The sequence below is a fragment of the Aulostomus chinensis genome, chromosome 2 (genome assembly GCF_037954235.1).
Source record: "Aulostomus chinensis isolate RoL2024-O1b breed Wild chromosome 2, RoL_Achi_v1.0, whole genome shotgun sequence".
NCBI classification, from domain to species: domain Eukaryota; kingdom Metazoa; phylum Chordata; class Actinopteri; order Syngnathiformes; family Aulostomidae; genus Aulostomus; species Aulostomus chinensis.
The window spans coordinates 5,041,509-5,053,816 of record NC_141321.1 but is presented as its reverse complement, the minus strand read 5'-3'; the positions used below and the strand labels follow the sequence as shown (position 1 = coordinate 5,053,816).

Here is a 12,308-nt window from a genome sequence, read left to right as displayed (position 1 = left end):
TGGCTCCACCTTCAATGGGTGAGGTCGAATAAAGGATCACAGGACCTTCTCTGCAGGTGCAGGATCCGTCAACGTGTGAGCAGGAGATCTCGTTGTGACAGGAACACGAGGAGGTGCAGTTGGTCCCGTAGAGGCCTGTGGGACAGCTGATGGAGCAGTCATCGCCCTGCAGGAGTGGAGAGAGAGACTGAACCTGAGCACACCCTCAGATACACTCCAGCATCACACTCTTCACGTTGTCATGTATTTTACGTTCTGCATTTTGCGTGATATTGTTGAGGTCTATTCAGGCTGCTGCTTGATACTCTCACGCAATCCAATATGTCTCCTCTAGACATGTTCAAGACATGTTTTGTGTTACGTGTGGCAGACGGTAAATTAGAGGAACCGTGTGATTGGCCACAGGTGCAAGCTTTGTCGAGTCAGCAGTATTAAAATGAGGGTTTAGCGTTTTTAATGGTGGCTGTCCCACGGCTGAGCAGCCGCTGACTGGAGAGGAAGGAGAGGAACACAGGAGGAGAGCAGGAAGACGATGATGATTTTGTCTTCTTCAGAACAAAGTGGTTGTGGATGTTCTGATCCATTTAGTTAAAGGCTGCTTTAAGAGTTCATCTTCAAAAACACCTAAGAGGCTGGAAAGGAACACAGGGAGAATGTTGCACAAATACAGAATGGATTTTAGTTTGGTTTCAGTGTCTTAATTGTGTGTGTGTGTGTGTGTGTGTGTGTGTGTGTGTGTGTGTCCAGAGCTTGTGATGCATTTGGGGTCAAACCCAATCTGATTCCGCACATATGAGTGTGCTTCCATTGTCTTGCTCCAGATCAGCTCTCAGCTCATCCGAGATCTCCAGACCTGAATCCCTGGACAGGTGATGCATCTGTAGTGGTTTTTTTCTTTCATGCCATCAAAATGGACACCTTTTCTCTCTACGTTCTTGCGTGAGGTCAGTGCTGCCCTGTGTGTGCTACGCTGGCTCAGCTAACACCTTCCTATCAAACGTGCTCTGCTTCATTAAATCACATTGCTTGTGCTGAACAAACCACTTTACATTTTCTCCCCTCAGGTAAAAACAAACATTGCGTATTCATGCAAATGCATGAAATCAAGAACGCGCGGTATTGTGCTCATTTGAAAGCTCCTCCGTGCGCACCCTCGGCAGGCCAGTTTCACTTTTGTTGGTGACACAAATTTGCATGTTTTTATGCATGCAAACCTTTAGTTAATCAGGCTCTAAATCTGTCGATATGAAGACATTTCCATAAGAACTTCAGGTGAAGGCCACAGTGCTCCGTAGATCAATGCTCCACTTCAGGCTGCATCGTATAATGAAGGGAAAACATTCTACCCCCCCCCACTGGACTCAGACTGTAGGCTTGTAGACTGTTAGAGTGGATGGTTTGTGATGTGAAGCCAAAGCTCAGGATTCATGTTTTGACACTGTACTGGCCGATGGTCCAAATAAGAGTGAGCATGGCGTGCAGCTGTTAGCAGTAGAAGAAGAAGAAGAAGAAGATGAAGAGGAATGTCTTGAAACTGAGTGAGTCGTGGAAGCCTGAGGAGCTGCTTGATCCTGAGGAGCTGCTTGATCCTGAGGAGCTGCTCGATCCTGAGGAGCTGCTCGATCCTGAGGAGCTGCTCGATGCTGAGGAGCTGCTCGATCCTGAGGAGCTGCTCGATCCTGAGGAGCTGCTCGATCCTGAGGAGCTGCTCGATGCTGAGGAGCTGCTCGATCCTGAGGAACTGCTCGATCCTGAGGAGCTGCCTGATCCTGAGGAGCTGCTTGATGCTGAGGAGCTGCTTGATCCTGAGGAGCTGCTTGATGCTGAGGAGCTGCTCGATCCTGAGGAGCTGCTTGATCCTGAGGAGCTGCTCGATCCTGAGGAGCTGCTCGATGCTGAGGAGCTGCTCGATGCTGAGGAGCTGCTCGATCCTGAGGAGCTGCTCGATCCTGAGGAGCTGCTCGATCCTGAGGAGCTGCTCGATGCTGAGGAGCTGCTCGATCCTGAGGAACTGCTCGATCCTGAGGAGCTGCCTGATCCTGAGGAGCTGCTTGATGCTGAGGAGCTGCTTGATCCTGAGGAGCTGCTTGATGCTGAGGAGCTGCTTGATCCCGAGGAGCTGCTTGATCCCGAGGAACTGCTTGATCCCAAGGAGCTGCTTGATCCTGAGGAGCTGCTTGATGCTGAGGAGCTGCTGAAGCCTGAGGAGCTGCTTGATGCTGAGGAGCTGCTTGATCCTGAGGAGCTGCTTGATCCTGAGGAGCTGCTTGATCCTGAGGAACTGTGGAAGCCAGGGTTCCTCTGGTTCATGAGTGTTGTCGTGGGAGGAGAACTCATCGAACAGACGTACATGTTGTTACCACAGTGACCAGCCTGCTTCTGACACACGTGCTGCCATAGGATAGCAAAGACCAGACTGAATTGAGGCCAGAGAAGCAGCTCGTGGCTCTGCTTCCACTGAGCAAGAGCCTCGAAACAGCTGTCTGACAGTGGGAGACACCTGGAGTTGAGACCATTAAAAGCAGACCTGCAACGAGCTCAAAACATGCAATGTATGCAAGAGCAAATGTGACGGGGGGGAAGGCAGCGCCCCCCACGACCGCAGGATGGGCGGAAGCATCTGCATTGATTACCCTCACATTCAGGAGTGTCCTTTCATTTGCCACCTGTCTGTAGAAGAGTCTCAAATGCTGGGCTGCGTATTTAGTGGCACTCTAAAAACAGTGCTCTCACAGCTCAAAGACTGCAGTTTGGACTTGTTGCTGTTTACAGTATGTTTTAGCAGTCAGTCACCAGCAGTCAGTCACCAGCAGCCAGTCACCAGCAGTCAGTCACCAACAGTCAGTCACCAGCAGCCAGTCACCAGCAGTCAGTCACCAGCAGCCAGTCACCAGCAGCCAGTCACCAACAGCCAGTCACCAACAGCCAGTCACCAGCAGTCAGTCACCAACAGCCAGTCACCAGCAGTCAGTCACCAGCAGCCAGTCACCAGCAGTCAGTCACCAGCAGCCAGTCACCAGCAGCCAGTCACCAACAGCCAGTCACCAGCAGTCAGTCACCAGCAGCCAGTCACCAACAGCCAGTCACCAGCAGTCAGTCACCAACAGCCAGTCACCAACAGCCAGTCACCAGCAGCCAGTCACCAGCAGCCAGTCACCAGCAGTCAGTCACCAACAGCCATTCACCAACAGTCAGTCACCAACAGCCAGTCACCAGCAGCCAGTCACCAGCAGTCAGTCACCAACAGCCAGTCACCAGCAGCCAGTCACCAACAGCCAGTCACCAGCAGCCCGTCACCAGCAGCCCGTCACCAGCAGTCAGTCACCAACAGCCAGTCACCAGCAGCCAGTCACCAACAGCCAGTCACCAGCAGTCAGTCACCAACAGCCAGTCACCAACAGCCAGTCACCAGCAGCCAGTCACCAACAGCCAGTCACCAGCAGTCAGTCACCAGCAGTCAGTCACCAACAGCCAGTCACCAGCAGCCAGTCACCAGCAGCCAGTCACCAGCAGCCAGTCACCAACAGCCAGTCACCAGCAGCCAGTCACCAGCAGCCAGTCACCAGCAGCCAGTCACCAGCAGCCAGTCACCAACAGCCAGTCACCAGCAGCCAGTCACCAACAGCCAGTCACCAGCAGCCAGTCACCAACAGCCAGTCACCAGCAGCCAGTCACCAGCAGCCAGTCACCAGCAGCCAGTCACCAACAGCCAGTCACCAGCAGCCAGTCACCAGCAGCCAGTCACACAGGAGGGAAACTTGCCCTCGAGACGACCACGCGCAAGTACTTGAAAGGCAAAATCCACTGTTTGGCTGAAGCATCACTTCTAGGATGCAGTCGTCCACAGAGCGGCACTTCATGAGGACGAGACTCGCTGTCGGTGTCTCGTTTCCTTCCGCGTGACAGAGCCGGCGCAACAACGTCACAGGTACAAGATGAAAGCCTGAGTGTGCCGAGTGAGGAGGTTCACAGGACTGTCAGAGTCCCACCTCCACTCTCCTCTCCTCCACTCAGCCCTGGGGAAACAGGAGTTTATCTAAATTCATTATAAGCCCATGACTTCTTCAAATCTGATGTAGCAAACAAGCACGTGCATAATGGAGGAGCGAGAGGATCCACGATGCCTGAGCTGAACCGGCTCCACGCGAGCAGGACGTCTGCTAGCATACCCAGAGAGGAATTTTCCCAGCATGCACCTCAAGCTGGCCGCTGCATTGATCAGGACCTTCAACATATTAACTGTGCTAATTAAAGCTGCCTGCTACCAACCTGCCGCCTTTAAATTGCCATTAATCTAATATTCACAAAGCAAGCCAAATGTGCTAAGACAGGAGAAGAGCGAGGGCTTATTAAAAAGTTGGCAAATTAAGGACTTTTTTCTAAAACTTTGTTAATAAATAAAGTGTGTGTGCCCAATAAGGAAAGTCATCAGAATTTCCCAGGGGGAGAAGTTCTAACAAGTGACCTCGGGAATAATAAACGTGTGAATCGATGCATCCTGATATTTATCATGCGATATTGAATTCACAGTGGCAGCTGAGGTTTTAGAAGCCTTTTGTTGATATTTTTTTCTCCCCTAAAGTCAAGATTAGAGCTGATAAAGATGCGGCTTCACCAGTTAACAGGCTCAGACGCAAAATACCATTAATCAAGTCATGAAAGATGACATTTTATCAGGGCGATTACTCAAATCACTCTAATGAGGCCAGAGCAGCTGGTCATCGGCCTTCCCTCCACGTGCTCCTGGGCGGTTTTGTCAGTGTGAGGCGATCGCGACCTTTGAGCCAGATTTGAAGAAAGTCCCTCAAGACCTTCTACAGATTTCATGTTACCACCCTGAAAACCTGCACCCGAAATTGAGAACACCCGGTAAAGACATGCACACCCCAGGTAGTGATGACCGTAAGGATGTGAGAGGGTGACCCACCCCTGCCTCAGGAGCACCCACGGTACCGGGTTGCCTGACGGGTCTCAGATACTGACCTGTACTGTTTGTGTCCTAGTCAGCAAGTTTCCTAGGGCCAAGTATAATCTGCAGTTGAGTGTCTGTATATACGCAGTCTTGGAGGGCAGCTCACACACCAACTCATGTTAAATACATCTTCCTTCATTCCTCCAACATCTGCTGAGCCGTCACCGCTAAGATGACCTCAGCCGCCAGACAGCGAATGGTTTTGCATGCACAGTTTCAGGCCATGGACCAGCATCACCGTCCCACTGCGGTCCCTGGAGCTTAGCCACGCTTGTTGCGCTCGTTGATCAATACGTCGATCGATGCAGCTATGCTGGCCACATTAGTTGTGTACGACGTGCGCTTCTCAGGGAGAAGATACTTTTTCAGGGCTTGTTGAGGCGTTTATAATGACAGATGTGCGACCAGGAACGTAGTGTTTTTAGATGGTTACCAGTCAGGCACCACGAGGCACTGCAGCAAGATTGTGTGTTTCTTCCCACATTAAAATAGATCCATCAAGTGTCGTTTCGATGATCGTCGTTGATCAGGCAGAGCAGCTGATCCTGTGGCTGACACTACTGGTGCGGGAGCAGCACTGGCTAGCAGCCCTCTGCAGAGGGCTGCTAGCCAGTGCTGCTCCCGCACCGCCCCGCCGCCGGAGCAGCACTGGCTTTTTCCCTTTCCTTGAAACCAACAAAACAATATCAATCCAAGTGTCAGAATAGGTGTCTTGTTGTCATGGTGACAAACCAAAACACCATATGTCCATATATTGTGCAGCTCCAACACACAAACACACTCACGTACTCATCTCGCACACACACTCATTTGCTCAAAGTCCCTGATGTTCCCAGTCCAATCATCCTGGTCCCGGGCGTCTCACTGCTCATAGGTGTCTCAGCGCTGGGGACACGAGCCTCAACCAATTACTGCCCCACAAACCAGTCCAGTGCCTTATTTTTTATTTTTTTATTTTTTTTTACCTGTCCTGTTCAGTAGCAGCATCAGTGTTCCTGGTGCCTTGTTGTACTGAAGCAGTTTTATTCTGCATAGGAGGAATGTGATAAACTCCTCCTATCGCCATTTATGTTTAACTTTATGAGGAATGGTGTTGGTTCATTGATGAAGCTACCAGACTGAGGACAGGAGAGAGAACAGGGACAGGACAGCAAGGACAAGGGGGAGGGGGGAGACAAAAACAACAACAACAGCAATAGCAGAAAACAACAACAACAACAACAAAAACAAACAAAGACAAAAAAACAAACAAAAAAAAGTAACAACAACAACAACAAAAAAAACAACAAAAAAAACATTGGTTGCAGAATTCCCAGTGCAGGTTTACCATTTGGTTTAATATAATTTTAAGATAAATGTCTGAGTGTGTGTTTATGGGTCAGCTGTGCGCTCCATGCGTGTATGTGTGTATACGCGTGTGTATGTGTATGTGTGTGTGCTACGGTTTATCTTGGATGCTGTGCGTAGCTGGCTGTAGCTGATGTGGGGGGGCCAGGACATCGCACCCCCAGTCCAGGATGGCAGGTAGGTCAGGACCAGGTCACCAGAGCACCCCGAAATCCCCAGGACATGGGGAGCCCCAGGCCACCCCCCCAGGAAACAGCCACAGGCCCAACCCATGCCAGGACCCATAGGAAAGCATAGGAGCAGCAACCCCCACCCGGAAGCAACCCACAGAGAGACGGGGCAGAGATGACCCCGGTCCCGCCGGGCACTCCCCTCCCCCACAGCATGAGCAGAGCCCAGGGGCACAGGGCCCCTCTGGCCCGAGACCCGACCAGAGCCCCCCAAGAGGTCCGCCAGCGGCGAGGCCGACACCCACCCACACCCCACACCCAGGCGGGGCAGCCACAGCCCACCACAACTACCAGGCCCACCGCCCCCCGAACAGAGCTACCCCCCCCCCAACCCTCAATCCCCATCCCCTCTACTCATCCCCTGTTCTCCCCCTCCCCCCAGAGCAGGAGGGTTTCAGGCTATAGGGCACCACCAGCCAGCCAGCCGGGACCCCCCACTCCCCCGAGAGGTCCAGCCCACCCGCCGGGGTGAGCCGAAGGCACGCACGCCCAGGACCGCCACCCCCGGACCAAACAATCATACTCTCATCTTCCTCCACACAGGGGCTGAGAACTCTATAGATGCTGATACGGTCAAGGGCACCTCAGACTGAGTGAAACCGCCAGCAAGCGATCCACCGTACAGCAGCAGGGCCCGTGACGAACCCCAGCCCAACCACCATGCCGGGAGGAGGACCACCACCCCCCCCCCAAAGAGCCCCGGCCAGGCCCCCAGGCCTGCAATGGTGCAGTTAGCAAAGGAGGCAGCACTGGACCCACTCCCTGCCCCAGCTGCCCCCCATCCCAACATGGTGCAGGGTGTGTGTTGTGCGTGGGAATGTAGATGTGATGATGTGGATGACTAGAATGTAGTTAAAATTGGCAGAGGCACCCAGGGCATGGGAGACGGCAGAGTTTCCCAGTACAACCTCATGCACTCCCCCAAGCCCAAAATGTCTACGATGTGATTAAAATTGGGGGGTCCAGCCCCTCAAGGCCTAGTGATACATGAGATGTGATGTGATGGGACAGAGAGGTGATGAGAGGGGCTGAGGAATGGGCCAGACCTGCAGGGGGTCAGCTTCCAGACTGGCCCCGCTGACCACCCCGTCACCACTGCAACCAGCCGACAGGGAGTCTAGCCTCCCTGGTCCAGGGGTCAGATGGAGCACCAAGGGGCACTGTCCGGAGATCCGGGCAGAGGGCCCACCACTGTGCAGTCAGAGGGCAGGGAGGGCCCAGGCCCCCAGTGCACAGTGGAACCCACAGCCAGCAGCCCGTGGTCAGGGCCCCCAGTTCAATCAGCATCAAGGAGGTCAGCCCCCATCCCTCAGACGTCCCCTCAGTCCAGTGCCTTATTATCTCCCACTCAGCTCAAATCTCTCAAATGTGAGAGACGATTCATTCTAGATCAAAACCTTTTAACCTAAAACAACTGTTTTTTTCCCAGAACACACACAAATAAATCGACTCTATCACACTGAATATATGCTTCCCATTTAAACGGCTATCATGTAGCACCTGCTGCAGAGGGAGACACCAGGCCCCGCCTCTCCTCCGGTCCACTTCCACTGCTCCACTGCAGCAGTGGAAGTGGACCGGAGGAGAACCTGCACGTTTCAGTCGGCAGGTGAGCTCAGGATTGCATGAAGCGCTTTTTTTTTTTTTTTAGCTTTTGTGGCTAATATATTGTTTTTCCTCATCATGTGACAGTCCTACAGGCATTTATCACGAGAGAAACTGTAGAGGTTAGAGACCTGACCCCCCCCCCCCCCAACACACAAATGGAGTCTAATTCAACATCATGATGTCACCAACAAAACTTTTCCAGCATCAGGCCATACTTTTGGAGATTCCAGACAGTTGAGCATGTGAGTGTTTTCCTTTGTGTTTCCTAGCTTGTTTGTTTCCACGTCTCCTGTGGAATGACACTCACACTCACACACCAAAAAGAAGGAGGAGAAAAATGTGTGCGGATGAGAAATAGACCGGTGGAGGTTAGCGATAGTTACGGCCATTATGATCAGTGTAGCACATTGTCCCCCACAACGTCCCAGATCAGCTGAGCTTCCTGTTTCCAGTCTCACTCCATGACAGTTCTGCACCTGACGTGCTACAGCTGAGAGCCCCGGCTGACCACGCCGTTACCGCACGCGTTCTGCCCCGCTGTCGTCTACACACACCTTGGCTACCCCATCAGATTCCGGCTCCTTGATAAGTACAACAGTTATTAATCTTCTGGATGAAGGATTTCTTACAAGAAGCTACACAGACGTGATTGAGCAACATGGCCATGTTTTCCTTTGTGTCAGTGCTGTTTTTATCAACTCGGAAATTAAATACATGAAAATATTTGATTTCTTGCCACTGCAGTTTCTGTGTCTGCTCCTGAGTGCACTGCTGCAATATAACTAGACTTATAAGGCAGATACAAAGAGGAATATGACATTATCTCTTTGGCTGATTCATAAGTCGCCTGTTCAGCTCAGCCTAGTCGACATCAGCCCCTCCTGCACAAAGACGCTGCATTCCTCATAAAAACAACATGCAACAAGGCGTTTCTCGGCTGCTTCAGCTCGTGGTCCCCCTGAGGAGAGCGTTTATCTGCTCATCACTGCTGCTGTTATCACACAAGGTTTGGTACTTTCCCAGAATCAGAAACTAATAAATACCTCGGGCCAGACGTGGGTGTGGCGTAGTCTCAATCATTCACTCAGAGATGTAACAGCCTGTTGCACTTCGGCTCACCAGGTGAGATTGGAATCAATAATATGTCATAGTCATCAAAATTGCATTGGAGCACTGCAAGGAGGGACGGCACAAGGTTTTGATCATGTAAGACTGGATTAACGCGGACTGGTTGAGCGACAGTTCAGCCTTTTTCATCCACATGTATTTGCTTGTTTCAGCTGGTTTAAAGTGCCCTTGAGTCACGGGGGGCACCTGAACTACACAGCAGGTTTAGATGATCAGTGCAGGACAATAGGACAGCACAGGATAACACACACGCATGCACGCACGCACACACACGCACCCACGCACACACACACACATGCACGCACGCACGCACGCACATACACACACACACGCACGCACGCACATACACACACACACACACACGCACGCACGCAAAAACACACAAGTATTATAGATCTTTCATTGTTTCTGTCTCTCCCCTGCAGACCATTTTACATGGCAGTGTTGCTGAATGTGCGACTACATGCAAATGCAGAGGGAGCCTCCAGAGAGTCTACACCAAAAGTGCTGCCGCCAGCATCTCGTTTTTGAGAGCAACCCAGGTTTTCTTGAGTGTTTCTGTTGGAATATTTCGGGCACTGGTATCTCCACTTCGCTGCCTTTCAGGCAGCCAAGCACACTCAGCATTCGATGCAACAGTCAGTGGGATGAGTAAACACTACGTTTCTGGCTCGGGGAAGTTTTTGATCCCAGTGCTCGTCATGTGGTCCCTGTGTCAAAGAGCGTAGAGATGAGATGTGTCTACACTTACGATGTACCCTGGTGCACACACACAGGCTCCGCTGATGCCGTCACAGTCAGCTCCGTTGGCACACACACACAGCTCTCTGCAGCCCTCGCCGTAGTAACCTGCTGGACAAGTCTCGTTGCAGTAAAGCCCCGCCCATCCTGCTGCACAGGTGCATTCTCCCGACAGAGGGTGACAGCTGGGAACAAATTAGAGGGTTATTAGTCTACAATGTTCAGAGCACTTTTCACCTGTGTGGACAATAATGAGACAAAAAACTGTGTTCTGGAGATGTCATAGGCTGACAGGCACGAAGGGCCAGGTACTGTCACAAGTGTCACCTTGAACCCGTACATAGGAATGACCATCTTTCAGATATGATGATTTCATGTAGTAGTGGCTGGCTGGAATGTTGAAGCCTGTCAAACAGTCATAAAGACGTAACATATGTAACGTAACATATGTGACCAATGGCGTCACGAAGCTCCACGTAGGGAGGACAGTGTTTGGTCCGATCTGATCCAGCCTGCTCTCGCTTCACTCGAATCTGCAGCTGCTGCTCACAAGTCAGTCTCCTCACACTGACCTCCGAGTTCTTGTGTCTGACTGAACATGTCGCAGGACTTCAGGTCCTCAGCAGCAACAGCTCTCATGTCATGTCGAGTCCCATGGGACTCTGTGTTTCACTACGCTGATGACATCACCCTTAAATTAGAACTATCTGACTTCCCTGCACCACTGCTCAAAACGACTGAAGGACGGAATTCGACCGAGACCGAAGGACTGGTTGGTCCTGATCACATCTCAAATAGAGCCATGCCCCCTTAAGCCCCTGATGTAGAGCTCTCAGCCAGAAACTTGAGTTTTCCTTTATTATTACCTCAAATTCAATCTGTGTGTGTGTGTGTGTGTGTGTGTGTGTGTGTGTTTTCCTTAGCCAAGGCCGGAGCACCTGAGCGTGTTCGAAGCTTTACAGGGGCAGTACTTGTCACAGATGAGTCCGTAGAGGCCAGCAGGACAGAAGCGGTCCTGGCAGCTCGGGCCCTTGAAGCCTTCGTTGCAGAGGCAGGCCCCGTTGATGTGGTAGCACTTGGCGCCGTTCTGACAGTCGCACTTGTGGGCGCACTGTGGCCCATATGTACCAACTGGACATTCATCCTGGCACCTGGATTGGAGTGAAACAGCAGAACGGTGGGTGGATGGAACTCTCATTTCTGACGACTCAATTATCATCGTGGTCAGGGATGTTTTGGGGTCGGCAGGCTTGAGAGGCGCTGAGGCTGCCCAGTGCTGCCCAGTGCTGCCCAGTGCTGCCCACAGCCATTCTCTCTATCACTTTGTTTGATGTTTCACTTTCTGACCAAAACCGAAGCTCCACTGAAAGTGTGAATGAAGACTAATTAGCTGACATTCTGGCAAAAAAGTGAGTGAAAAGTGAAATTAGACTGAAATATTTGATACTTTTAACGCCTTCTCTCGTCACTGTGACGGCCATTCTGGTCTCTGAACGTTCAGTCCACATCATATCCCACAATGCTGGTGAGGAAAAGGACTGGTGCCAACTGGAGAGACTGGATGTGTTGGGTGCTTCAGGAAAATTAGATGGATAGTTGGACTGGGGTGAAACAGAAGGGAACCTCTTCGACAGCAGTAGGAATGATTTAGGCAGTGAAAAAAAACACACCAGTCACATTTTCCTTTACTGATGATCAGGTGAGCTCTTAAGTGGTAATTATCTATTCTTTGACTATAAAACAGAAATAGAGCTGAATCGGCGATCACCACCAGCAAAGAACCAACGCTGCTCAACCTGCAAGGAGAGCTTGTTAAAAACCTCTGAAATAAGAATTCCATTCATCATAGAATGAATTCTACTAAAGTTTAGAGCTGGAAGAACATTGAAAGGTACTTGCTTCACCTACCCAGATGCTCCACCATCACGTCCACTCAAACAGTCTAAGGTTAAAGGCTACACCATTATGCTGACACCTTCAGTGGTGCTCAAGGTTAGCGCTTACAAAGTTGCCATGTGGATTATAATGAGCAGGACTGGGCAGATGACACTGAACTGAACAGAGGATGGTTTAAACTGCTGAAATTAGGCCTCTGCCTCCTTAACATGTCTGCAGCTTGCAGCCATGCAGAAAGAGACAAATGGCTTCATTAAAAATGTCTCAGTGAGGACGTCTGTTGTGTGGTATGCTTAAATCACGCAGACTTCCTTGGGACTCTTATCTCAGCTAATTCCATTAGAATGTGGATGGGGAGGAGAGCTCAATCCAGGAATTACCCCATG

The 12,308-nt window shown here is 51.2% G+C and overlaps 1 protein-coding gene across 6 annotated transcripts in view; it reads right to left on the bottom strand.

Annotated features, from left to right (window-relative positions):
* LOC147268855 (multiple epidermal growth factor-like domains protein 11) overlaps window positions 1–12,308 on the bottom strand; it is a 164,518-nt gene that overhangs the window by 43,871 nt on the left and 108,339 nt on the right. For all 6 annotated transcript variants that reach the window (XM_086223613.1, XM_086223632.1, XM_086223622.1 and 3 more), the window contains exons 10-12: window positions 10,965–11,177; window positions 10,037–10,211; window positions 46–166 (exon numbers count right to left, since the gene is read on the bottom strand). In XM_086223613.1, the coding sequence (XP_086079739.1) occupies window positions 46–166; window positions 10,037–10,211; window positions 10,965–11,177 (509 nt within the window). The remainder of the gene's footprint in view (window positions 1–45; window positions 167–10,036; window positions 10,212–10,964; window positions 11,178–12,308) is intronic.